The sequence below is a fragment of the Anastrepha obliqua genome, chromosome 1 (genome assembly GCF_027943255.1).
Source record: "Anastrepha obliqua isolate idAnaObli1 chromosome 1, idAnaObli1_1.0, whole genome shotgun sequence".
NCBI lineage: Eukaryota > Metazoa > Arthropoda > Insecta > Diptera > Tephritidae > Anastrepha > Anastrepha obliqua.
This window is the reverse complement of record NC_072892.1, coordinates 108,886,816-108,914,719: the sequence shown is the minus strand read 5'-3', so window position 1 is coordinate 108,914,719 and position 27,904 is coordinate 108,886,816. Positions and strand designations below refer to the sequence as shown.

The following is a 27,904-nucleotide window of genomic DNA, read 5'->3' as shown; positions in this document are numbered from 1 at the left end:
ATATGAGTTTACAAAAATTAAATTTAAACGTTAAACTGCCGAGTAACGAAGCAACGAGATAGTGTGAATACCCCTAATTATTACAAAATTTAACAAACTTACTCACGTATTCTTGTAAGAGTGAATCACTGTGGCAAGCTTGAGTTAATTTATTTTTCACACGATGACAGTTCCTTGTTCTCGTTTCTTACTCGATGGCGGAATTTAATGAGAAAAGACGACGAAGTGTAGAAAACGAGAAAAGATTGTAAAAAATATTTTTTAATAGGAAAAGTTGCAGAAATTTGTGAAATTGGTGTCAAAATCGAGAGTACCCGCAGCCCCAAATATATATCCAATGAAATTATGGCCGCGGAGCAACGTGTATTGAAACAGGATGGCTATTTGGATGTGGGCAATGTCGAGGAATCGCGTAATATCGCCTACCATCCACATTTGAATGTAATTCTTGTCTTCGACTCCAGCAATCAAGTGAAAATTCTCGATGTGCATTCTGGAGTTATTTTACAGACCTATAATTTGGGTGGAAATGGTAAGGAAGTTATCGCAAGATTATATTGGAAACGTCAAGTTTTAGGGTTTTGAAGGAAAATAAAACTGAAATAATCTCGAAAATATGTAAAAAATATGTTTGATGAAATAGAATAAAAGTGGTGGAGGGAAAGACCGCATAAAAAATTCAGAATGACATAGTGTTAGTGCGCAGTTAGGATGAGGGAGAACTTTTCCGTTTTAACAGCTCTCATATTTGGATGCGTTTTTGTTATACCCGTTACTCGTTAGCGTGGTCCGATCAATGTTGTGTTTATATTTATCATATAACGGAAGGGAATTTAGATATGCTCTGTAGCTGAATTTCTTAAGAAATATCTGAAGAATGGATTGGGCTAAATGGACTGCCTTAAGATGCTTAAAATGCTTTTTTAATTCGATAACAAAATTCATATGACATGGACTCAACATTGCATTGGTTTGCAATGTGTATACTTCGTTTACTTAGACAATTAAGGATTTTTAAAGTTGATTAAGGATTAATTAGTTAATTTTTGCTTATAATGGACGATGGAAGATAATGTTCATAACTTATTTTCGTTCTTTTCCGGTTTTGCAGATATCGATAAAAATGTGTGTGGAAAGTACATGCCCCTACAGGAGAAAGTACTTCTTTGGGATGGTCAGAATTTAGGTTTTCGTGGAGACTATAATGGTGTGTTGCTATTGGATACAATTCTTCAGCCACCTATTTTACAAAATGATGATCTTATCAAATTGGAATTGCTCCTATCTGAAGCGATCATATTTCAGTCTTGTCTCAAAGATCTCGAACACGAAGGCCTGGAGTGCCCTAGTGACGTTAGTAATGAATTACTGGAAAAAATAAAAAATGCGCAAGCAAATGCAAAAAAGGGTATTAAAGCTCAAAGGGTAAGTTTAAAAAAATTCTAGTTGAACATATTTTTCTATTAATGTGCTCTTATCTAACTTTAATATTTGTAGTGGAACACAATTTGTTTGGAGGTGTCATATTCTAGCCTAAAATTAGTCGCAAACAATGTTGTTATTATGTTAAAGCGATTGGAGCGCCACATTCCCGCTTTGGCTATTGCGTCGGCAATAAACGAACGATTAACTGATCTTTTAGCCGGCTCGCGCATACCTGATTTGAGTTGGCACGGCAGTAATTTTCAACGTGTTCTCATGCATTCGGAGGCTGTACGCAGACATACTTTTGAAAAGTGGCCACACATGGACTATAAATGGGCATTACCAGACCAGATGGCGCAAGCCGGCTTCTATCACCAACCGTCGTCGTCTGGGGAAGACCGTGCCATGTGCTTTACGTGCAGTGTTTGTTTAGTTTGTTGGGAGAAAACCGATGAACCGTGGAGCGAACATGAACGCCACTCTCCGATGTGTCCCTTCGTCAAAGGCGAATACACACAAAACGTTCCATTATCTGTGACATATGCGACAAATCCGGCTGTTCCTACTCCTGGTCTTGGCTTTGATGTTATCTCCAACAGTGATTACTCTAACGTGTTGTGCACCAGCTGTACGCAGACCGGTGAGATAACTGTCTGGAGTATTGAACGGCACCTGAAAAAGATGCATTCATTCAACATTGCCTCCCTGATGAAAGATATTTGCGACGAGGGATATGAATGGGCACACGTTACAGCGATATGTGTGCTGCCAAATGCTCGTGCGCAGTGCAAAATAAATGCAATTACCGCCACTCAATCGGGAGGAGGGGGGAGTGGTAGTGGTGGCGGGATTGTTAACACCAATATGACTGGAAGTGGCTTAGTGCAATGTTCCTCCACGTCGACCCTTCGCGCAGGGGTCGTAGGTTCAAAGATAGTATTGGGTATGAGCATTCGACAAAATACCGGCGAGTACTTACTGCGCGTGGTGGTGTTAAACATCGTAGAAAGCGATCGTGTACAAGAAAAGGCCGGTGGGGGTGGAATTGGTACTGGTTCTAGCAGTGGCAATACAATCGTTAATGGCAATAGCAACATTGGTATAAGTCAAAAGCCACAACTAGTTGGAGGTAATCAAAAAGAAAAATATTAATTCATTGCGATTTTTTTAGAGAAGTCTTATTTCAATCCACAAAATTTTCTTTTTTTCTTTTATTAGCCACTAATGGCGATAATGGTGGAGGGGGTGGCGATAGCAACAACAGCGAGAAACTGAGTGACAAATATGACCAGCGAGACGATGACAACAAATCATTATCTTCGGTTTTCGAAAAATATGCCGATGGCTTCGACAGTAATGGATTCGTATCGGAATTGATTGCTCTGAAAAAGGGTGACTGCGTTTTAGGAGATAAATCCGACACATCAGCTTTAAACGATTTGCTGGAAAATGAGCTTACTAAAATGGATCAACTCTGCGATTTAAGTGATATTTCACAGTTATTGGAAAAAACCAATGACGGTGGGAGTGGCACTGGAATTGGCGTCGGTGTAGGCGTTGAAAGCGATGTTTCGATTAATGTCAATGACATAGAAATGGACGCCAACTATTTTAAAGAAAAGTTGCTTGCTGCTGCCCAAGCAGCACAAGCCGCACAACTAAATAACATAAATAACAATGATAATATCAATAACAATAGCAACGGCAATGAAAATGATGGAACAAGTCTTCAAAAGCTGACTGTTAACGAAGATATTGACTGTGTAGTTGAAAGTTGTACGATTGTGCGTCGAATGAATGCGCTAATGTCAAATAGTGAAGACAACACTAGCACTGAAGGGAGCGTTTCTAGCGGTCGACGAGAAGTTATTGAGATTGACGAGATTTTGCCGACAAACGGAAAATGCAATCAACTACTGGTGAAATTAGTAAAGACTAAGGCTCCGAATGAAGCGCCGTGTAAGATAATAATGGCAACTGTGGACATGGACTTGGAAGATGAACGTATGGAGGGTATGTAATAAGTACTTTATTTTCATAAAATTTATAAAAAAATGTATAAAAATTTATTCAGATAATGCAGATTTTAATTCAGAAACTGTAGCTGCTCAGCTTTTGCTTTTTGACTACGTTGATTCGGCAATTTCCAACGAATACAATTTGGCAGTTACTTTCAGTCAAGCGAAGTGCCCTCAACAACTGTGTATTTTACCGAGTTTTCAAATATCTGAATATGACCAAAATAGTTTAAATACAGATTTCGGAGCACTCTGTGTCGTATGTGCTGACGGAAGCATGGAAATTTATTCTCTAGCAGACTTTCAGCCCATTACGGTTATTGAAGAGGAAGGCGAACACTTCGTTTCAGTTGCTTACTGCCGAAGTTTGGATCGGTTGTGTGGTTGCACACGTAGTGGATCCCTAATATTTTATTCTTTGAATGATGCAGGAAATGAATCTGGGGATGAAATGCTGGAAATGGAAGAAGATTGTAATGCAGCATTGGCCACGACATCGGCCACGATTCCAGGTGGGAGCATTTTCCCACATATTAGTGATTGCAGTAGCAACGCCACATGGGCCAATACGTCTCTCACTGTGCCAGATGGCTTGAGCAAAAGTGTTGGTGGATCTGTTATATCCACAACAACTGATTCAACTACAAATGTAACTGAACCATTGACGAGTGACGGCGAATCAATTGGCAATGCCCCTTTATTGGCCGTACCCAATATTAAAGTCGATTGCGGTGGTCAAGGTTCCAGCAATAGTCCCAGTGGCAACGGTATCATAAACACTAATAATTTGTCGCAATCCTCACCATCGCCGTCATCGTCTTCAATCAATGCCCCTTTGACTTCGAATTTATTGGCATACAAAACAAGTGCACTTTCATTGGATGATTTGCGTACGCTTTACGAACTCACACAATTTGACGATGTTCTGGCCTTGTATACTGCTGAAGTGCCGAGCTGCTGGAATGATTTAGTGCAGGCACAAAAACAGCGGAAGCAACCGCAGCACTTACGCCATGGCGATGATACCCAATTCACAAAAACATGGCGCCTGCATAACGATGCGTAAGTCGTTTTCGTTTTCATACTAGTTCGAGTTTTTTCGTATTTACCATTATATTAGTTAACCCATTTATTTAGCGTTCCTACAATGACTATTCTACCAACAATATATTGATTTCACAATTTTTGTTTCATTAACAGCACCACTTGGGATGAGCACATTATTGAACTGAACCTCGTGCAACCAGTAAGCTTAGGACATATTGATTTAAAGTTCTTACTATATCAGCAGTGTCATAATCCTGCTGCAATTCAAGTAACACTTTTGAAGCAGAATACCAGCGGATTCGGTTATCGTATGAAAGGTCCACATCTCAATTATAAGCAAGCAACAATGGATGAGAACATAGATTTGACATTTAATAATTACGATGGTAATAACACGGCATGGGATATAACTAATGCTCTTTCATTCCTTATTAATATTGCTTACTTGATCAGGTACCAATGAGAATCCCGTGTTGAGCGAAGAATATTTACAGACTCATAATGCTGAAATTCTCGCTGGTCCTATTGAGCTGTCGTCTTGTATCGATCTTTGCGATCAGGGTGGTACGGTGACTTTGACCTCGCCGAAACTATTTAAAACGCGTACACGAAATTTTCTGCTACACATTAAAACCATGTCAGATCCTGCCAAGGAGGGTCAAAGTAAGACACGTGGTAAGTTCATTAAGCAACTTTCTGACTAGCTAGTTTCTAGCTTCGGTTATTAATCTGTTTTAAAACTCGCTACTTCGTATTGATGCCTCTAACAATTTAAAAACATTTCTTATTTATCTATACTAATTCTTGCTTTCGTCATACATTTAATCATCCATCCATTCAACCAACAATGCCATCCTATCACTATTGTCTGCTGTCATCATACACTGATTTACCCGCCCATCTTCCTGTATCATGATCATCACTGAAAAATATTCAAATAACAGTGCCTGTGCGAAAGGGTGGAATAATGCGTTTACCGTTATCATCATCATTTGCCGGCAGTGCAACACATAATTTTATGACAAATAATACTTCAAGTTCCAATTCATCCGCCTCCACCAGTTCGCTTCCGCCAAGCTCATCAAAATCACGTTTTGATTTCTACATCGGTATGCCATTATTAGTTTTGAAATCAGCAATTTGCCGATATTCACATAGCTTTCAAATATAAAAATTTACTTTACTGGAGCAAATGGTTTTACGTGAAACCATCATAAACTTGCAAATGTTCCAGAATTATTGAAAAAGTTTTTTAATACGTATATGTCTGGTCCATCAAATATATTAGTTTGCATTTAAGGATATGATTTTGTGCTGTATGTGAATTTTTATAAATTTATATTGTTTTCTTTTTGTATTTATTTGTTTCGATTGTTTATGCATATATTTTTCATTTGTAAAAATTAATGTTTCTAATATATAATTACTATTTTTACAATGCAATATAATTTTTATTAACAGGTTGCGATTGGTTACATGAGATATCCATCAATGTGCGTGGCTTGAAATCCCAAAATCGCATTCCCAACGAACGGCTGCAACGCATAGCAATGCTCGATAGTAATATTTTACTTGATAACCTCTTTAAGATCGTGAGTAGCGCAGATTCAACAACCCTAGAAAAAAATCTTGCCTTGGACATCCTTACGTGGATTTGTTTCATACGACTGAATCGTTATCGTTCGCCAAAATCCGAACGTATTAAAGCACAAATCAACAAAAACACAGCTTCCACAAACACGGATTTGATGGCCCAACAGTTTGAATGTATTTGTCTGTCGGAGAAGTATCTGGAAAACATGTTGAGAAACTGCATCATACACAGCAATCGCTCAATGGCGCATAAATGTGTGAAACTGATACTGATACTAACTGAGTAAGTTTGCTTTGTTTTTACAATAGTGTTGCAGTGCAATCTGGACTATCTTGTAGAATACAATTCGGAAACTAATTTCATTAAGCTTCTGCGAACTCCTGCACGTATTAACGCAAGCAGTAGTAATATAGATTTAATTTAGTTGAATTAAACCAAAGTTCGGATACGACAGTGTGTGTTATTTGTGTATCTATTTATAAATTTCAGTGGCATTTGTAGTCTACCTGTTGAGGTGCAGTCACATTCCACACTTGACGTTGCCATCAAGGACGCTGTAGCGAATACTTTTAACGAGTTACCACGGGCCAAATTCGCCAGTGTTGTGCGTTGGTATGCTATGTTGGCTTGTGCAACATCGACTTTGGAGTCACATAACGGTATATCTGAGTTGTGCGTAAAATTGCTGACTGAAATCACACAAGAAATCGATGGACGCTGGGATCCTTACTGTTCTTTGCTGAGTACAAGGTATTGGAACATTTAAATCGTTTGATTTATTAGATGTGATTATCTTTTTCCTTTATTTAAAAAAATAAAAGATTTGGACTCTATGGCTTTCCGTTCGAACCAGAAATATTCGATTACGATTTGCCAAATGTAAATAAAAGCAACGTAGCACTGCCATCATCGCTAATGAATATGATTCGTTCGAATGCCGGTCTAATGCAAGCAGCCGGTTTGGATATCAAGAAACTCTGTTCCATTGGTAAGTGTTAAAATGAACGAATACAAATTGTATGAACAAATCTTGGAACAAATATTATATTATATTTACATTTTTTTCTTAGATGGTGTAGATTTCCGCACATTTCCTCATTTGATCAAATGCAAGAGTGTAAGTAACCAACTGCGTGGCTTATTGGAGGTAGAACAATTGCACTATACATGCGCCTCGACGTCGGAAGCAACACGGATCGACAACATGGACACGGTTTCGGCAAGTAGTGCTTCAAATATCAATATGGAAGAACTGATAGTCGCACCTATGGTTGACATGCCAAAAGAGCAAGAAGGTTATAACGTAAGCGCAACTATGGGCAAAACATCAAATACATTAAAATTAAATACATTTTTTTCTCATTTAGGCCAATGACATTGTTTACAATGTGGATACACAAATTAAGATAATTAATCATAAGAAATCGGATAATGAAGCAGTGGTAGCTGAAGTACTGAAGCCAAATGGAATATGTAGTAAGTAAATTTCAGCGAAAGCGCTCATCACTGTTAGTGACCAAAGGATTAAAAAAAAATGTTCGCATACTTAAACTTAGCAGATTATATATATATACATATATATATATGTATATATTGATTATACATATATATATAATTATGTATTGATTATACATATATATATAATTATATATTGATTATATATACATATATATATAATTTGCACATACATCCTTATTGGGTGTTTGGCCGAGCTCCCCCTCCTATTTGTGGTGTGCGTCTTGATGTTGTTCTACAAAATGGAGGTACCTACAATTTCAAGCCGACTCCGAACTGCAGATATTTTTATGAGGAGCTTTTTCATGGCAGAAATACACTCGGAGGATTGTATGGTAATCACGCACCAAACCATTCGGCTACGGCGGCCGCCAAAAAAAAATTAAAAAAATGGCCAAAATCTGCATCTTTTGACTATTTAACCTCAAATTGCCAAAAAACCTGACGTGCTGGAGCATTTTCAAGGTCATATTCGTTTTCAGCATAAAAAAACCTTCAAGAAACACCCATAGCCGTTTTAGAAACTGTACCTCGCAGGACTGTGAAATATATCCGATACATTTCGGTACATAAACTTTATTTTTACTTCATTGTAAAATGTGAAAAATTGATGGGTGATATAACTTTTTAATAATTTTTTTTCGTAATCAGGACACCAAATTACAAAGTAATTAGTTAAAATTATCGAAAAAGTTTTTTGGTTGTTGGCCTGTGTTATTTAACTTTTTTCTCTCCGCATCTGTAGAATCTTTAGAATTCAATCCAACAAACGTCACAATGATTGATGACAAAATAAAGTTCAAGTGCATGCCGTTTTTGCCGAAATTTAAAGCCATTTGTCAGTATATCGAGTATTGTGATGAGAGTTTGCAAACGTCGTCTGCCAACAATAATAGCAGTAATACAAATAACGGTACTGCGCACTCAAGTCTTCAAGCGAATTCTGATCCAAAAATAAACGAAGCCAGTACAAAAGCTATAACTATGGCAAAACAAATTATTTACGAAGCTGCACAGCAAGAAGAAAAATTTCAACAGGAACAACTACAAAAACAACAAGAACAACAAAATCAACAGGAACAAGATCAACTCAACACACAACCATCGCAGTCGCAGTCGCAGTCACAGTCATCGTCTGTTGCTCAACAACAGCTACCTCAAAAGCAACCACAGGCGCTGCAAAACGACAAAGCTGAAACGACAACTGCTGCTGCGGCTACTGTCACTGGCAGCGACAATTCTAATGCCACCACACCAAATTTATTTGCTTGGCATAAATTGTTAGCCCCTCCACCAAAACAAATGGTGGTGATTGATCGTATGCATTCAGGAGCTCGTCGTTTTGTGGTTTTGGACTTTGCTTCTCCCATTTTGCTCACCGATTTGGTTATACCCGCGTGCGATGAGCTGGCTTCGCTTCATATAGACATTTGGTGTTTTGATGAGGAAGCCGATAGTGTCCGCCTAGTAGTTGCATCTGATATCAGCACAAAAACTTTAGTATTGAGCGATCTCCAACCACCACCAATTTGTCGCTATATGAAAATTACCATAATAGGACGCATCGGCATGTCGGCTACGAAATGTAAAATTCCAATTGGTTCTTTTTATGGTCACGCTGTGGCGTTGGAGCACGACGCTTACGGCGATTCATTGCTGCGTTTCATGAAGCAACCACCGCAAAATATACAAACCCAGATTAAGGCGCTCACATCGCTGTATGAGGATGTGCACTGCCGGTACAGCTTAGCCAGTTGCAAGCTAATTGAGTTGCTGACACCAATTCTAAATTGCGAGATGTCAAATGTTGCGCATATGCAAGCGTTTATACACAAACAACGTGAAGATGAAGCGAATGCGGTGGATAACAGTAAAGTTGTCACCATTTATGAGGTGAGTTTTAAATATTTTACACAATATTTGAGAACTTCGTTGATATAAATTTTCTTATAAATTTAAGGAATGCATTTTATTACAACATCAAATAAATATTATACGTAATGTCATTGGCCGTTTGGAGAATTCACTACAACCAGTACATCACACTCCCGCTAGTTCGTTGGCGAATGCGAGTTTAAAAAATGTGTTGCAGTTGGCGTCAAGAGACAAATTGCGAGTCCTGGGCCAAAGCTTAGTGGAGATTTTGTTGCATTTCTCCATAGAATATGGAATAAAGGTAATTTATTAATAGGTGTTTAAGTGGCAATACCACTCTAGCAGCCGAAAAATTGGGAGCAGCCGACTTATTTTGGGAGTATGGAAAAAAGTAGAATTTCTCAGTGTTTATTTAATACATATTTGAAGCATGAAGTGGCACCGGCAAAGCCATTCTTCGAAACCGCCTTTTTTAAAACCGTTTGACGGGTGAACAGATTTCTTGTGAAGTATAAAATCTGAAACAATAAAAATTTTTTTAAGTACAGGATGTCCGGTGACAGAATTAGATTTTAAATTTGAAGTTTCTGCCTAACCGCTGTGTGTAAGAGCGGTGTTATATATTGTTTTTCCTTTTTTAAATACATATTTGTAGAGATAGCACACTTTTGACCAATTGGCAAGATTTGTGACCAAAAAATATATTAAATTTTGTAGTAAATTGTTAATAATAACGAAGAGTCAACATAATAAAACAGCTTTTCAAGTGAAGTGTAGGTTAGCTTAGGTATATCTGGCTGATCTGAACAGATCTCACATAGACTACAAAGGTCCGTAGTGTTACCCGTATTGATGGAGCCGTGTTAAACATTCGAGATACATAACTTTAAGGTGCAAATCTGAAACTAATTTTAAGATTTTAAATCAAAACTTTGTTAAAGTAATCTATCATCCTAGTTTGAGGAAGAGGTTTAAACGCGTTTAAAGTTTTACGTGCACTCATGAGCAGCTCCGTGGCGCAGATGCGAAATCTAGATTATTTTTTCCATTATAGTACAAAGTGGCGCAAAATTAATCATTACAATTTGTTTTTTTTTTTAATAACTTTTACTAAATAAGAAAAAATTGTTGGTCTTTATTTTGACCTTTATGCGCTCCATTGTATATGTATGTATTATATGTTTGTATACTGCAACTGTCTAGTTCACAAGTGTCGAATAAGTTTGACGTACGACACCATTTGCAAAAATTATAAATCTTTCGATAGCGTGATTAATTTTGTGCCATCTTCTTACAAACTGAGTATTATTTTTAACCCTGGAAGCTCAATCATATGTGTCTGTAAATACCACTCTTGTAAAAATGAAGTTGGATATATACTACTTAGTTGTTTTTTATTAATTATTTAAACTATGTATACTACTGCTTCGGTTCGGTAGGCTGCGGCGATTCGATCGTGCGTGCGAATTGGATAGCGCTTTTCCTTTGAGGTATTTGTCAAAACGACGTAGATTGGGCTTCCTGTCTAAATAAATAAAAAATAATATTTTCAAAATCCTAGCGTGATGTTGCCTGTTCAACCTATTACAATTTAATTAACTATTAAACTTTTTTTATTCTGACATATATTTAAAAATTGTATGTATTTTGTCTATTTGAAGAACATTTTACCTGTTCATCAGCTGTTTACAATGGATGTGGCGAATATGCTCTTTAATTCATTGGTAGTTTACGGTGATGCCCATATCCAATTAGCGACTTGCTCCTTGTTGGTGCGCATGTGTTGCTTCCAAAGTTGGTGGGGTGACTTCTTAGCGGACATCTTCTGCAATTTGTTTTCATCACAGAACAGCAAAATATTTCCACAAGATCGGTAATAGCGCAATTGTATTATGTAATTTATTTTTTTAACATTTTTATTTTCTCGTTTACAGCATTTTCTTCTTACTCACCTATTTGGGTAGACGTAGTATTGCAATGGGGACTTGTCGTTCAATTGTTATTGATGCAGTATTGAAAACTTTAGCCAAACTATTGGCACCAATTTCACCTCGCTATCAGGAAAGTCAGATGGCGGCGTCGCAAATGGATGACTCTGATGGCAGTGGAGGTGCCGGTTCTGGTGGTTTATGGTCTAAATCAGATCTGCAGCTAATAACTTGGCTGTTGCTATTTTTATCAGTGTGCTTGGATGACAGCAATGACCGTAAAGATAAGTGTAAGTATCAATTATTTCCGCGCTCTAATAAACATTTCGATATATAATGGTATTTTGGTCTTAGCTTCGAGCCGCTGGGATTTCATGAGCTGTGAAACTGATTTTACCAAAACGCGCACACAAACAACAAATACATCGGGCAAACAGCTGCGTTGCTTTAAGAAACGCATAGTACAGCAAAACAAATACAGTGTTCAGCCTTATACAGATTGGGGCAAAAAGATCTTTATGATTCAAAATGAGGTACAGTTTATTTTATTGAACACTTTTTAGTCAACAAAAAATATGGTAAATCCCATTTTGTCTAACACATTACCCATCCACAGCATCCAGGTATTTTCATGGAAATGACAGGCAAACCGAAACCTAGTAAAACCAGCAAGACAAATATAACACCAAAAGCAACCAAAGAAAGCAATCAAGAACCTGAAAACAACTTCGACAAAGGCCTAAAGACAATACGTCTAAATAACATATTGATTGTAATTCGTGGGCTAATCGCATTATTACTGGAAATGGATTTTACGTGCAACATGGATCAATTCCTCCTAACATGTAAGGTACGTATGCAGCAGTGCCATCAAAAACGTACACTACGTGCTATACACGTCGATTAATACATTTCCTGTTTTCTTGCTCTTATAGGTCATAGCGCGTCTGGTGTCTGCATGTCGGCCTGCCGTTCAGCTATCGAAAATAATTACAACAGTGCAGTTGGAGCAACTTATTCGTCTAGCTGTGTGGAATGACCAACAGCAGCCTTGGGCCGTGCATGCGATTACCTGTTTACTACAGGTAAAATAAAATAATTTCTAAATTTATTTGTCGTGTCAATCACTCCAAATTTTTTTTAAATTTCGAAACACGCGTGACAGCTACTAGAAAAAACTTTTTCTATTAATTGGTGTTTCATGCATGGAGATTCAAATCCGAACGGTACTCATACACCAACGCATTCGGCTACGGCGGCCGCCTTGTATTAGATATTTTTATTAATTATATCTTTAATGCCGAGAGTACGAATCGAATTCACGAGTACAAGCAGTCTGCTACAAATGCCAAATACATATAGAAAACTAATTAAATTTTTAAAGTTCTTTGCCAATAATTTCCAATTTTCGAGGGCTGCTGCGGGATTGGCAGTCCTTGTCCGAATACAAATTCCGCTCCGAATACTTTGAATATAGGCAAAGGACAAAGGCAAATAATATAGATTGCCAAATAAATTAATTAACTTTAAATTAATCATTATTATTTAATTTAATTTAATATTTAATTAATTAATTATTAATTTTGTTCTTTTTGCTATAGGACCTACTTGATGCCGATAAACACTTCAAAGATAATGACACTGTGCCGGTTAATACGGAAGGTGTACGACCCATGGAGGGTATACAAGAGACAAAGGCTTTATTTTCGGATTATTGTAAGCTTTTTGATTTTCAATACTTCACTTTTGTCACAATTGTTTGTTCTGCTTGTTTTTTTTAATATGTATTATAAAACATTTTCAGCACATTATATGTCACAGGCCATGACTTCACAGCTACAATCATCTGGCACCGACATAATATATGCTGATGGTATGTATTTGACTCGATATAGTATTCATAATATATGAAGTTTTAATCTAAATTTATTGACTAGGTACGAAATATTCGTATCTGCCTTCTTTAATTGAATGCGAGGACACCGAATTCGATGATATATTAAACGACATTGATATTATCGAACGTTCAAAGACGGTGACCAAGAAGGATAGCAACGCTATTAACAAGAACACATTCAACTATTTTTGTAAATCAATATCTAGTGCAATGGATGCACGGCTGGACATTGGTCTTGATATTAATGTGGAAATTCAGCTACGCCGATTGACGATGGTTTCATCTTTGGATATGTACGCATCGCTTCCACAGATATTAGCTAATGAATTTATTACAACCCCACCAGAGGCGACAGTTTGGCCTGAATACATTACCGATATTTGGTCAAGTCCGGAGTATAGTTGTGGACAAAATACATATAAAATGTTTAAAAATGTCTTTGACTGTATATTCGCGCACTTACACTTACAGGTGAGTAGCTGCACTACAAAATGTTTGAATTTGTGAGAATTGACATTTAATCAAATATTTGTGTAGGATACTTGGGTGCATCTGGAGCAAGTATTACAAATGTGGTTGACTTTGAATGGTGAATTGTCCGATAAGCCTTATAATGCCGGCATCACACAGACCGACATACCCAAGATACCTTTTGGCGCTCATGCCGTGCAAGGTCTTCTACTCGCACTGGCTTGGCACAATGACATTAAGCTTCGCACATGGTGCCTCGGATTTCAGTGTTTATTTTTAGCGTGCAATTCCCAAGCTCTGGGTGATGATGATACCGATTCGACACGTATTAATGAGGTTATCGTTAACGATGAGAATTTTGAGAAAATGCTTCTTCGCTTCTTTTCTGGTTATGGCATGAGTTCCTCGATTATTACGAATCGATGTGTAAGCTTACACTCATAGCTCTCACTTATATTGAAATTAATTGGTTTATACTTTACAGGCTGGCCCAACAATTTGCAAACATTTACACGAATTGCTGATGTGGTTGCATAAAAAGAGCGAAAGCAGTAGTCCGGCGGTGGCCTCAAATAGACGAAAATTAAAAGACACTTTATTGCATGTAATATTGCAGTTGGTGCAGCCAGGAGGTGCAATTGCCAATCAGCAAGGGCCAATCGATGCTCAAAGTCAATTGGTGCGGGATCTACTCTTAATGCCTACTGAAAAACCAGATTTAAATGTGGCGCTGAATATAATAGAAAGTGTTTGTAAGTTTTGATGGTTTTTCGTCTTTAAATCTAGCGTATATTTTTAGATATACATACATAGATATTGGCATATACAGATATGTATAAAATGTCTGTCTGCCCATCCATGACCGCTACGGGTAACACTCATAGAAGACGTTGGCCTGAGTTGGGCTTCTGCAGAGCAGCCAATTGCTTTGTGAAAGTACCAAACAGGAAACTAGTAACCTTTCTCCTAAAACTTAATATGGTTACTATGGATATCATTGACGACCCAATATGCCTATCCTGCCGTGAGAATGAGGACACTGCAGAGCATTTTCTTTGTAGCTGCCCGGCGTTTTCTAGAATCAGACTTAGGCAATTGGAATGCTATTTTCTGAGTATGGGTAAAGTTTATACTGTTGTTGTTGTAGCAGCATAAGCATTCCCCATACTTACATACGGGGAATGCTGCTGGAGTGGCAATCCTTGGCCGGATATAAATCCGGGTCGTTTCGGTAACGTAGAATCGACTGCTGTGGAAACGTAAAGCTTGTACTCCTCTGGACCTCTTAAGATTCATCAATGAATCCAAAAGATTCGCAGAAGAGTGACTTCAAACTAAATTTTTCAGTTTACTATCCATACTGTAGCTGTTCCGCCTCTTTATTCCTTCCACTGTAATATATCCGGCTGTAGTACAATGGTCTTCCTGACTGAGTGCTTGGACTTATCTAACCCCCACAAATCTTCAATCTAATCTATAACTAATGAGAAAAACTTGCTTAAATTTAGAATAATTACTACTAAAAAAAGGTATTTCGATTCTTTAGAACCTTCAGATAATGTTGAACTCGGTCTTTTTTAACTCTACTTTACAAATTACAATATTAATCGGACAACAACATTCTCTGCTACAAATATTTGGATTACCGACGGTACCGCAGCCCTTAAACGAATAGAATTAGGATCAAATTTCAGTAAAAAATAAGAAACATTTTTTGCAGTTTTAATTGTAGTATTGAATTTTTTTATGTAAGGTTTTACGTGAAATTAAACCCAAGATGTTACTACATAAAAAAATATGCGCCGGCTGTATACAATTTTATTTGTCCGAGTATTTTTACTTATTGGCTGACTGATAATTTCATTTTCTAATTGAAGCGTTTTTGGTGTATAATAACATATCTAATGGCGATAAACTACAATGTCAACGTTCATCCGATTCTCATAATGCGAGTACTACCTTTAGCAATCTGTTTGTCAATGTGCTTGGTTTAGAGAATTCGCGGCAGAATACCACAATTTCCGATAATTCTCTGATAATCAGTTTGTTGAAGCTTTCATCAGCATTGGCGGAGACTGAACTGCCACGGCAGCCAAGTGTAAGTTTGTGTAAAAAAGGGACTGAATAATAATTGTGAGACTCATTTATTATTTATATTTATTGATTCAAATGAATACTTGCTTAGGAGGTGCCTATTCCAGAGGAGGAGGAACTATCCAATGAAAGCCAAACAGATGAAACCAAGGCTGAGCAATTAAATATAGAAGGACATCGTCCGAAGACTCCTTGCATAGCTGATACTGGTACGAATGATTAGAAAACATGCTTTGTTTCGCTGTAATAATTTTCACATTTTTTGTAATTTAGTATTGCGTCATTTTCCCACAATGAAACGTTTATTGGGCTCACTGTCACATTGCTCGAGTTCGTCTTTCACAGTGATGGCTTCATCTTCGAATTTTTTGCTGGATGAGCCACAAACCACTGCTGATGCCGTTTTCAACTTACTTATTACCCTATACGACAAAGCTTCGAATGCGCGCCTTATTGTTGCACCAATTTGCCAATATTTGGAAGCAAGTAAGTGCATAGCAGCATTGTGCAATCAAAAAGCGGCTAAATTTGTGTTTTTATGCTTTTCAAAGGCACCATTCAGCGGAATTCGCTGCCCCGCTTGCAGTTATCTGAGCCATTTTTATGGTATATCTCCAAGGTGCTAGAAGTTTCTGTAGCTGTGCAAATTTTCACTCAGATGGGTGGGATAAAAATAATTTGCCAAAATTTGGTGCGATTGAATAAAATTCTTATAAATATGCAACCGGGATTGGTAAGTGCGCTTCGAATGTATTTACGATATAGAAATTCTGTATCATATTTTTCTCAATTCTTTTGTTTTAGATTTCGCTAATTATGCAGCACATGACGAAAAATACTAAATTGAAGTTGCATTCACATGCATGTTTAAATGGGAATGGCAAAAAATCATCGTCGTCGACCAGTTCTGCGCAGGGTCAGCGTCATTTTCAAGATGGCCTCATCAATTTCGCACCATTTTGTACCATATCTGCCGAGCATGATACGGCACATTCAGCCGACATTTTGATTATGAATCCTGTAGCTTCACATAGGCGCCCTCGCACACCTGCTTGGAGTTATATGTTTTATCCAAATGAATCGCACGTAGACTTGACAATTACACTGCCAACAGCCATACTGTTGAAGGAAGTACAATTGCAACCACATGCCCCCACATTGGCATCGTGCCCTTTTGCTGTTGCTTTGGAGATTTCACGGGATTACGGCTTGGGTCCGATTCCAGTGGGTCCACCGCTTACCACAACGGGCATGACTTGCATACGTTTGAAGCTGGCTAATCCGGAAATAGCCACAAGTGTTGTACTGCGTTTGTATAGGTTCGTTATAGCAAGATTTAATTTCATATTTTAACATTCCAGATTAATTAATGTTCCGATAATAAACAATTGTTCTTATTTGTTCTAGACCGAAAGATAGCGCCAACATTGGTCTATCACAAATAGCCATATTGGGTAACACAATCTTTGCATTTAATTCAAATTCGTTGGGTAATGGTGCGAGTGGAAGTAGCAGTGCTGGAGTTGGCGCGTATGGTACTGGCGGTAGCGGTCCGTTTAATTCTGCTAGCAGTGGTGCGTTTGGTTCTGAACAAAGCAGTGACGAGGACGACACATTTGCGAAGACAAGTGTTGGTTGGATGCGTATACTAGCACGTTGTTTCAAGGCGCCATCCATTATCTATGATGAAAAATTAGCGGCAGATGTGGTAGGGGCTTCAGCCGCCTACCCAGGTTTTTTGGAAGCCTGTTGCTCCCTAATGAATATTATGCCAATGATACCAAACGCTGCTTTACAAAATCTGCATACTGTTTTACTAAAACTAGGTGCTTACAATCGCAACTTGTGCCTATCCATAATTCGGATTTTGCTCTGGGGCACAACCCCGCAGAGTGAGTATTGGTTTGCTATTTCCATTTTTTGTAAATAAACATAATTTAATTTTAAATCCCTAGCGTATAAGCTTTCAAATGAAAGTATTTGCAATTTACTTTACGAGTTGGCAACAACCAAGGATGGGTATACGGTGGATAAGATTCAAGTATTGCTTGAGTGGATCGTGAAGTTGCGCCAGAACTTCAGTAATCGCACATTGCGTTGCAATAATCCACAAAGTGGTTTTGTTAAGTGCGTGGCATCGATTTTGTGGTCGGTGTACACGGAAAATCATGTGTCGAATTTACAAGATCTAATTACCAACGACATTTTTGATGCCTGTATGCACTGGATTGACACGCTGGAAAACGAAGAGCCGCTAAAAGTAGCCTTCGACTCTTTGCTGTGTTCACTGTGTTGTATTAAACCGGAACTCTTCAATCAACTGCTTACTCGAGTCAATGTGAAAGTGCAACAAACCCATGAAATGGGCAGTAGCTCTGCAAGTGTCAATTCTGCAGGAGCGGCGCAAGTGCCTGCAAGCGATACAGGTATTGGCGGTGGATTAACCGATGATAATAAGGGCCAAAGCGGTAGTGCCTGGTTTGCTAGCGTGGCTGCAGCCAACTTAACGACACTGTTGCAACGACCGGCGTATTTGGCAACACTAGCATTGGCGTGCCAATCTCCATCTGCTGTTTATCAACTGGTTGACTCAGGTCTGCCAAAATTATTGGCATATGCTCTGTATGTCTACTGTAGTGCTTTGTTGCCCGAGGTGAAACGTTCCGCCCCACAAGCAACAGCGAGCACCTCTGCAACGGCCACCACAATTCATGCAGTTTCGCCATCGACTTCCGCTTCCGCTTCAGCAGCGGTTGGACAGCACACAACATCAATACAAGTAACGGGCCCATCAAGCGCATGCCTAACCGATGCTGACAAAGCAGAATGTGTTGATGACAATACATTGGCCATGAGTGATGTTATTGTGCCACTACTAAGCTGTGCGCATGTTCCGAAAGTTTTGGATTTCTTTTCGGAATGTTGTGCAGAGGGCCACATGCGGGATTGGTTGGGTACGCAGCAGGGCGCTATCTTTTGGAAACCGTTGCTGGAGTTACTGTGCAATTACCGTCCCATGGAGTATGCTGGTGAGGAACCCATGCAACAAGCGTTCATACGTATGGAACGTGCCACCATAAACTTCTTCACACGCGTTAGTGCTTGCCATCCTAAAAATCAGGATACATTGACCACTTTGCTGATTTCCGTGATTCGACAACCAATACAAGGTCCAATGAATGGCAAGACTACTATCTCTGGTTTTACGAGACAAATCGTTTTACAATTGTTGTTGGAGAATGAACGAATTCTGGTATCGGTACGGAGTAAGCAACCACTGCAGAAACGCGACACCTTGTCAGCTGCGACAGCCAATACTGCTTCGAATAGTAGTGTATCCATGTCATTGGTGAATCATCATCCATCTAAGCGTATTAACGCGCACCATTTCCTCTTCAGCGTGAGTGCGAACACGAAATGTCAAGAAATACTACAGAATTGTGTTACTGGTAAGTGGAAAAATGAATACGACCCATTCATTAATGAACAATCGATAAGGTATTTGTAAGAAATGTGTGGGGGGTAAATATTGACAAAAACAAATTTTTATGTGATTACAACAATATATTGTATATACACACATATACATATGTATATATATATATATATGTATATATATATATATGTATATATATATATATATATATATGTATATATATATATATATGTATATATATATATATATATGTATATATATATGTATGTGTATATTGGCGCGTACACTCGTTTTGGGTGTTTGGCCGAGCTCCTCCTCCTATTTGTGGCGTGCGTCTTGATGTTGTTCCACAAATGGAGGGACCTACAGTTTTAAGCCGACTCCGAACGGCAGATATTTTTTATGAGGAGCTTTTTTTTTCATGGCAGAAATACACTCGGAGGTTTGCCAGCCGAGCAGCAACCGCTATTAGAAAAAACTTTTTCTTCATTTTGGTCTTTCAACGAGATTCGAACCTGCGTTCTCTCTGAATTCCGAATGTTGTCGCGCCCCTTACAGAAGGGGCGTAATTTATGGGATGACTGCTTAGACTGGATATTATTGAAAGCAATAAATATCGCGAAAGCTGCTTTCGATTTATCAACCACCTAGCGAGTGGTGAATGAAACGAAAGATTTCCCTTAAATGCAACGTTGCATATGATTTGGCAGCACTAGATTATTTTTGTTTTAACAAACTGTTATATAATTCCGTTGTTTTTCAAATCATTCCGCCTAAAATTATGCAAACTATAATAATTAATATCGCTACTTATACTTGGAAGCACTGGCCTAAGCATGTCGCTTATGAGCTAACTGGCTAAAAACCAATTCGCTTGAATATCACTAAATTGTTGTTGTTTTCACATCCACAACTTTCACTTAGCGAGCTGCGGAAATGATGCATCGAAAGCAGGCAATGTCTACATTGTTTTGGCCATTAGCTATAGTGAAAAACAAAATTGTGTGAGCAACTTCAGCTGCCACGTCACCGAGTACTCAGCAACCGAATTTTGCTCGCTCATTTCACACGTATTCACACACTCATCCAATCAGTCCTTGTTCAGATGACAACGAAATAACTGATCGAAGGCTGTGTTAAATTTTTTCGTATATCACTAACACATTTTTAGCTTTTTGCCTAACAAACCGATTCATAAGCCCTGTTACGCCAGTCGATCGGTTAACGGTCTGATATTGGCCACGCCGATAAAAATCTTTTCGCATGATGTCTACACGTGGTTGTTGTTGTTTTTGTAACAGCATACATATTCTCCTTAAATGCTGCTGTACTGACAGTTCTTGGTGGGATATCAAACAACGAGCGGTTCCTGTCCTGGGAACATGGTTTTAAGAATTTGAAATTTTTCAATTGTAAAACTATTCCCAGCAAGCACTTTGCTTAGGTTTACCTCGTTGTGTGGCATTAAGAAGGCTTTTTCAGTTTTTTTGCTCGTTTGCTCTGTTGTGTCGGGTCTGGAAGTAATATAGTTTCTTAAGAGACTTTGAAAGTAACATTTTCGAGTTGTCTGTGTACCAATATAAGTTTTTTGTGCTGAGTTATCTCTCTAAGTGGCCTTGTTTACTTGTACTACATATTCTAAAAGTTTGCTTGAATTTCGATATCATAACATCTCTTCAGCATCATATTGGCATTACAATCCGGGGTCGACCATCGCTTATTTTCTATCATACGCTTCCATTGTTCTCGACAGCCCGCTTTCGCTCTATGTTGTGAGATTCTCATCTTTCGTATATCGTCTTCTACGTCTTACAACCATCGTCGCCTTGGCCTTGCTCCTTTAGGATTTGCTTTAAAAACTGTTTAGGGCATTCTTTCGCTGCTGATTCTTAGAATGTGTCCATACCACCGTTCTCTTTGCGACTTTATAAACCGAGTTACATTTCGTCCTGTGATTAAAACACTGAGCTCGTGGTTATACCGTATACGGTATGTACCGTCTTCTAATCGTTGTAGGGCCGAATATTTGTCGGAGAATTTTTCTTTCAAATCGCATCAGTAAGTTCACGCCATGAACTTTAAAGACCCATTTTTCACAGCCGTAGGAGAGAACCGGTTTTATTATATGTAGTTTTGTACATCTGAAGTTTTGTTCCTTTGATAGCAATGAAGACTTCATAAGTTTGATATGGCCAAAGTATGGTCTGTTGGCTGCCTGAATATGGCCTTGAATTGATAAGGATCTGAGATTATGAAATAATCCTAGATAATAATCATACTTTTGGGCATACAACCCTGTGCTTTCTGTGTAATGGATCATTATTTTTATGCGTGTAAAGAAAAACGTCAAAGTAAAAACTAAATAAAATGGATGCTGGCAAAGAAAAGAGGTTTGTAGACATAATTCTAATAAAATGTTTATTAGGTATTATTAACTATGCATTCATATAACAGAAAAAAAAAAAACGTTTGTCCATAAATATGTGTTCTCTTATTACTTATTATAAAATGTAATATCGAATTTCGAATGCGTATTGCTGCCATAATTTTTTTAAACTGTTTATTATTAGCAGACAAATGCGCAATTAGCCGTTCCTTCTCCTTGTCCTTTCTTCATATTGTTAATAATAATTAAACAAACCAAAAACACCGAAATATTCCATCAAAATAATTTCTATGAACAAAAACTTTTCACAGCAGTATTGACTTGCATTGATTTGCAGATAATCTGCAATATGTGAACGGGTAGATTAATTTTGTGGCTTTATTGGTAACTAATGCTTATGTGAACGTACTTTTACATAACATATGCACCGCTTGTGAGTGAACCCTGCATGAAATCAATTTTTCCACACGCCTTTTCTTTTGGTTTGGCACCGTCGAAACAGCATGTGTCTTTGATCTACCGATAGATGACATCGATGATCGTTCCGACGCATGTCTGTTCTACGTAACCGGAACGACCGGATTTGTATTCACCCAAGGACTGTCACTTCAGCAGCATTCTCCGTATATGTATGGGGAATGTTTATGCTGCTACAACAACAACAACACCGTCGATGATCACTTCCGATATGCAAAATGACCTAACTGGGATTTCGATAAGCAGCTACCAAAACGTTACAAAGTTTGGAACGAACATGTTCCAAAGGCCCCATGAAAAAAAAGACAAATTGAACCGTGTGTTGCATAATTCAAGTAAACATTCAGTTTTAGAAAGAAATATTTCACTACATCACACATTTCTTATTCAGTCAAAGCCATTTTGCGTTTCATACCAATTTGGAGTTTTATCATTTTGTTGCGTTTTCGTTTTCGTCTTCATCACATCACTTCATTTATTTATACGTATGCTGTAGTGCACACTATTAAATATTCCGCTATGCTAATAGACACGCGAACAGGGGAGGACGTCAGCAAGAGAACCAGGAGCGTTTCAAAAACCAAAAATAGCGAATTAAGTGGTAAGCATGATAGCGAAAAGCCAAACAATGATGTATACGGTGGCATTTCATTGAACTTTAATGGCTTAGAGAATGGCATGGAGTTCTTGAGCGTTGCAGCTGGAGTCACAGCGAAGGATAAACGTATTAAAGATGTGAAAAATCAAGTGGCGGCTAACAAGGAACAGAAAGAATTTTTTCCAATTATACCAAGTATGATTTAAAATAGATTTACCTTTGAATTGATTTTGAAGTAAACATATTTCGGAAAATTGTAGAATACTTCACCGTGGAGGACTTTTTATCGCCAGCAAATAGTTCCATTTTATGCTTCTCTCAACTCGTTCATCCAGATTGTCCGGAAGTTCAGTTTACAAACGATACAACCATTGCACAAATCCTTGCAACTTTACACAGCAAGGGCCATTCGTTATCAACACCGTGCATTACTCTGAACATAGTATGTTGCATATTGCAATTACTTTTAAGTTACACTTACATATACGCATTGAGTAACAATTTTTTGATTTTAGATACCCTCTAAGACAGCCGAAGAAAACGAGGAATTTGTGATTAACGCTGGCGATATGGAGCCGCTTCCATCTCCCTTACAACGCTTCTCTAGCCGTGGCGGTTTGTCACTACTCGCGCAGTATTTGCCCACAGTTTATCCCGACAGTACTGGTCGCAAAACCCCTACCACATTGCCGGAGAAAGAGAAGAGCCCACCAATGACTGAATGGGTGAAATTGGAGCCCAACGATGAAATATACGAAGATCTGGAAGATCCAATAACCGAACCAACTTCTAAGCATACTGCGATTACCAGTGTTCCGCAGCACTCTCTCGCAGCTTTTGGGCTGTTCTTGCGTTTGCCACCATATTCGGATGTACTGTTGCGCGATAAAGTACGTGCGCAATGTCTGTTACGACTGGTACTAGGTGTTACAGGTGACGGCGAAGGAAGTAAGTTTGATGTATATACAGAATTGCCTATAAAATATGGACTATAACACATTTTATCAATTTTTTTAGACGATATCTATAGTTTGTCCGTTGCATCATCTCTTCCAACGTTACCTTTTGAGGTATTCCGCCAACTGCTAGACAACTCACCACTCACAACGGATGACGGTATGCTACTGAGACGAATGGTCATTGAAGTGGGTGCTATGCATTTAGTTTTGAACTGTTTGGGTGTATTTACGCATCAATCGCAAAATTATCAAATTACCAGCCCACAAACTGAGGTGAGTTGGGATGAGTGGAACTGCAATTTATTTGACTTTTGCATCATTAATCCGTTTTCACAGTCTGCCACTAGCGGTATTAAAACGACAACAAGTAATAATGTCGATGACTCCTTAGGGACATCTGATGATAAGGGGCATATGTATTGGGCTAAAGGCACTGGTTTTGGTACAGGTTCGACGGCACAGTCATGGAATGTGGAGCAAGCGTTATTGCGGCAAAAGAGCGAAGAAGAGCATGTAACAGTTCTATTGCAAGTACGTAGTAATACATATTCATTTAAGATCACCACTAAATGTATGCCAATACCATGGCTTTCTCTCCCTGATAGGTACTCTCCAGTTACATTAATCCCGGTGATAAAATCCCCGCTGCTCTACAATCGGACGAAATCATGGCATATCATGAAATAAGCGAAGTATCTGGTGAATTGCCCGCCTTATTTCTGGTTCTATTGCAACAGTCGTGTCTCATTCCGGCATTAAGTTCCTACCTGCGAAATGACTCCGTATTGGATATAACCAGACACATTCCTTTATATCGCGCAATTTTGCAGTTGCTAAGAGCATTATCACTTTCTCCAGAATTAGTTTCACTGCTGCAGCCGTCGGCAAATAATGGTGAAAGTTCGCCTGCGATTGCCGAGTTGCTTTTAAATATGAAAACATGCGTTGATACGTATGCAAAACGCTTGAAGTAATTATTTCTTTAGCTTTCTTTCTCAAACATATATGCACTTATTTAATTTTACATCTTATACAGGGTTAATAAAAAGTCCAATATAAAGGGGCAAACACAGCAGGTGACTGTCAGCATTGATGATGGCGATGATGAGGGACTCGCATTGCTTATACCGGATATTCAAGAAACAACGGTGCTGGTGCAAAAGACAACTAATGCAGATGCACTGGCTAATCAGCAGCGTTTGGACCGGGAATCCGGCGGAAGTAGCACTGCGAACATTGAACGCATGCCTCAAAATAAATCAGTAGAGCAACGTTACCTGGAGGTGATGAAAAAACTCCAGTTCGATACTGCGGAAATGATTGTGGAGGCAGAAAATAATGGCTTCCGTTTTGTCATTTCACATCATTTTGAAAAGATGGTGCGTATGGCAGGTGATCGTTACCATCCATCACGGGTGAAGCGTTTGGCTCAGGAGGCGGTGACGCTCTCCACAAGCTTGCCATTGTCATATAGTAGTTCCGTCTTTGTACGCTGTGATACCGATAGACTGGATATTATGAAAGTGAGTACCAGGAATTACACATAAAAAATAAACAATTTTATACAAAGAAATTGAAAATTTTAAATCACAATGCACAAACCTTTCCATTAATTTTCAAGGTGCTGATTACTGGACCTGCAGACACTCCATATGCGAATGGATGCTTTGAATTTGATGTTTTCTTCCCGCCCGATTATCCAAATCTGCCGATGATGATAAATTTGGAAACAACGGGCCGGCATTCAGTGCGCTTCAATCCTAATTTATATAACGACGGCAAGGTCTGCTTATCTGTGCTGAACACCTGGCATGGCCGGCCCGAAGAAAAATGGAATGCGCAGACCTCCAGCTTTCTGCAAGTTTTGGTATCCATTCAGTCTTTAATTTTAGTGCCAGAACCATATTTTAACGAGCCTGGGTTTGAACGGAGTCGCGGCACACCCAGTGGCACACATTCATCCCGTGAATATAATAGCAACATTTACCAAGCTTGCGTACGATGGGCAATGCTGGAGCAAATACGCAATCCAAGCCCTTGTTTCAGAGATGTAAGTAAAGTATAATTTTTAATCTGAATATGGCATATCCAACCTGTCACTCACATATTTTATTTGTTACAGGTTATTCATACCCATTTTTGGCTTAAACGCAATGAAATATGTTCGCAAATTGAAAATTGGATAGAAGAGCTAAGCAAACCGCAATACAGTGAACGAAATAGTCGTACCATATCATTTAATTCGATGGTTTTACGCCGCCAATATCGTCATTTACGTGAAGAGCTTGCAAAATTAAAAGTGCCCGAGGGTTTAGAAGATCTCGACACGCCATTTAACCCGAATGTTAATCTGCCTGCAATGACTGAATCTACCAGCGTCAATAATGGTACTAACACCACGACTGCGACGCCTGTAACATCGACTGCAAGCCCTAGCGTAATCGGCAGTAAATCTGACAGCAGCGCCAATAACAACGGCAACGACAACGTCAATGAAACTGAAAATAAGGCTGCAAATGTAAGCAGTGGGAGTGATAATTCGGCCGCGCCGGCGTCGACAAGTAGTAACAGTAATACTAGCAACACAGTTGCCACCCAAATGTCAGTACCAACAATATCAAATACACAACCGGCCACTGGTGAAATTCCGAATCAGCCGTCAGCGAAAACTTCCGAATCTTCTTCATCTGCATCTACCACATCTTTAGCACTGACAACATTTATGCGACAAAGTGTACCGGCTTCCATGTTGGTTGAAGTTAACAATGAATTCGATGATATGAGCGATGCAACAATGATAATGCCACCTCAGCCGCCAGTTCCAGCTCCAGTAACCGCCAAAGTGACCACTGTTGAGGTGGCAACTACACAAGCCGGTGAGGACGGTGAAGCCGATGACGAGATTCAGATCGATTCCAGCGATTACGATTACAATGCTGATTTGGTGCAAGTAATTTTTTTCGGCGATGATTCGCAATTTGAAAATTCCAAATTAGGTGATTTCAATGAATAGACTTCGTAATTACACGGCAGAAGTTAGATGATGGATGAACGCCCATTTTATGTGCTTTATTTCAAATCAATTTTAAGTATGTGTGTGTGTTATCCAATACTTTCTACTATTATTAATTTTATTAAATAATTTTTTATAACATCAAAATAGAAATCTTTTGTTTATATACAATTGTACGATTATATCAATTTGTTGCTAACAAATGAATTGTGTCTTTTACTTTAAATAAACTGTATTCAAATCTTATTGAAAGACTTAAACGGTATTCAAATCTTAAGCCTTAAATTATTGGCTTAATTATTAAGCTACAAGATCCTCCCATCGAGGGGGCAAATTACTTTCTAGGCAGGTTTCTGTTGGAGTGGAGTACCATAAATCTTAATTATATTGCCATATATTTTTGAATGTTTCCTTCCCGATTCACTTCATTCAATCTCCCCAAAGGTTTTCAATGGGGTTTAGGTCGGCTGACTGGCTCGACCAATCCATAACTTAAAATTATTTGGTAAAAACCATTCACGTACCAACATTGAGGGGTGTTTCGGGTCATTATCGGAAACTAGTAGCAGCCCTTCTTGAATTATGCCCATGTAAATAAATTTGTTAATTCTATTGGTTATGAGGTGAATAGGTCCAACTCCATACCAAGAGAAGCATCCCCAAATCATATGTTGCTAACACCTTGATTGACTGTTTTTTTTCGTTTCCACGACAGTCGGTTCTACGTCACGGAAACGACCCGGACTTATATCCGGCCAAGGACTGTCACTCCAGCAGCATTCCCCGTATGTAAGTATGGGGAATGTTTATGCTGCTACAACAACAACTGTTTTTTTTTTTGTGAACCGCGCTGGGAGCTCTTGTTCTTTAGGACGTCTGACATTTCGCCCAGTCTCATTTCCAAATAAAATTATTTTTGTTCTATAATTGTGAGCAGCCTACGAACGGTACAGGGTTTGATTGAAAAGTAATGAGCCTTCCCGCGCGGAGCGTCTGCCAAGCGATCAACCGAATCGGCTGGTGGGGGAAAATGATCTTTGGACCTTCCCCTTCCACTAGAAACCGGTCGCAGTTCGCTGGCAACAGCGGTGCAGTCAACATCGCTCCGCGCGTGAAAGCTGTTTTAAAAGTGTGTTAGGATTTTGCAGTGGCGAAAATGCAGCGATCGTTG

General features: G+C 38.7%; 1 protein-coding gene across 6 annotated transcripts; it reads left to right on the top strand.

Annotated features, from left to right (window-relative positions):
* Positions 1-204: 204 nt before the first annotated feature.
* On the top strand, positions 205-26,987 carry LOC129235505 (baculoviral IAP repeat-containing protein 6). Of its 6 annotated transcripts, none has more exons than XM_054869389.1 (41): positions 205-532; positions 1,112-1,425; positions 1,498-2,554; positions 2,644-3,438; positions 3,500-4,505; positions 4,644-4,876; positions 4,944-5,165; positions 5,435-5,599; positions 5,952-6,366; positions 6,574-6,834; positions 6,906-7,072; positions 7,155-7,387; positions 7,452-7,560; positions 8,345-9,492; positions 9,560-9,775; positions 11,136-11,347; positions 11,409-11,692; positions 11,757-11,935; positions 12,019-12,252; positions 12,338-12,487; positions 13,004-13,118; positions 13,207-13,275; positions 13,340-13,770; positions 13,837-14,196; positions 14,255-14,522; positions 15,648-15,868; positions 15,956-16,073; positions 16,138-16,350; positions 16,416-16,597; positions 16,669-17,183; positions 17,272-17,756; positions 17,820-19,313; positions 22,693-22,764; positions 22,834-22,956; positions 23,022-23,203; positions 23,277-23,709; positions 23,779-24,251; positions 24,326-24,690; positions 24,757-25,243; positions 25,342-25,770; positions 25,843-26,987. In XM_054869389.1, exons 1-41 carry the CDS (start codon positions 346-348, stop codon positions 26,731-26,733), a joined length of 15,513 nt encoding a protein of 5,170 aa, XP_054725364.1. In that variant the 5' UTR covers positions 205-345; the 3' UTR covers positions 26,734-26,987. The 6 variants fall into 6 exon arrangements, with proteins under 6 accessions (XP_054725364.1, XP_054725363.1, XP_054725362.1 ...); XM_054869388.1 differs by having other exon boundaries at positions 22,660-22,764; XM_054869387.1 differs by having other exon boundaries at positions 22,660-22,956; positions 23,779-23,993; positions 24,057-24,251.
* The last annotated feature ends 917 nt before the right edge of the window (positions 26,988-27,904 follow it).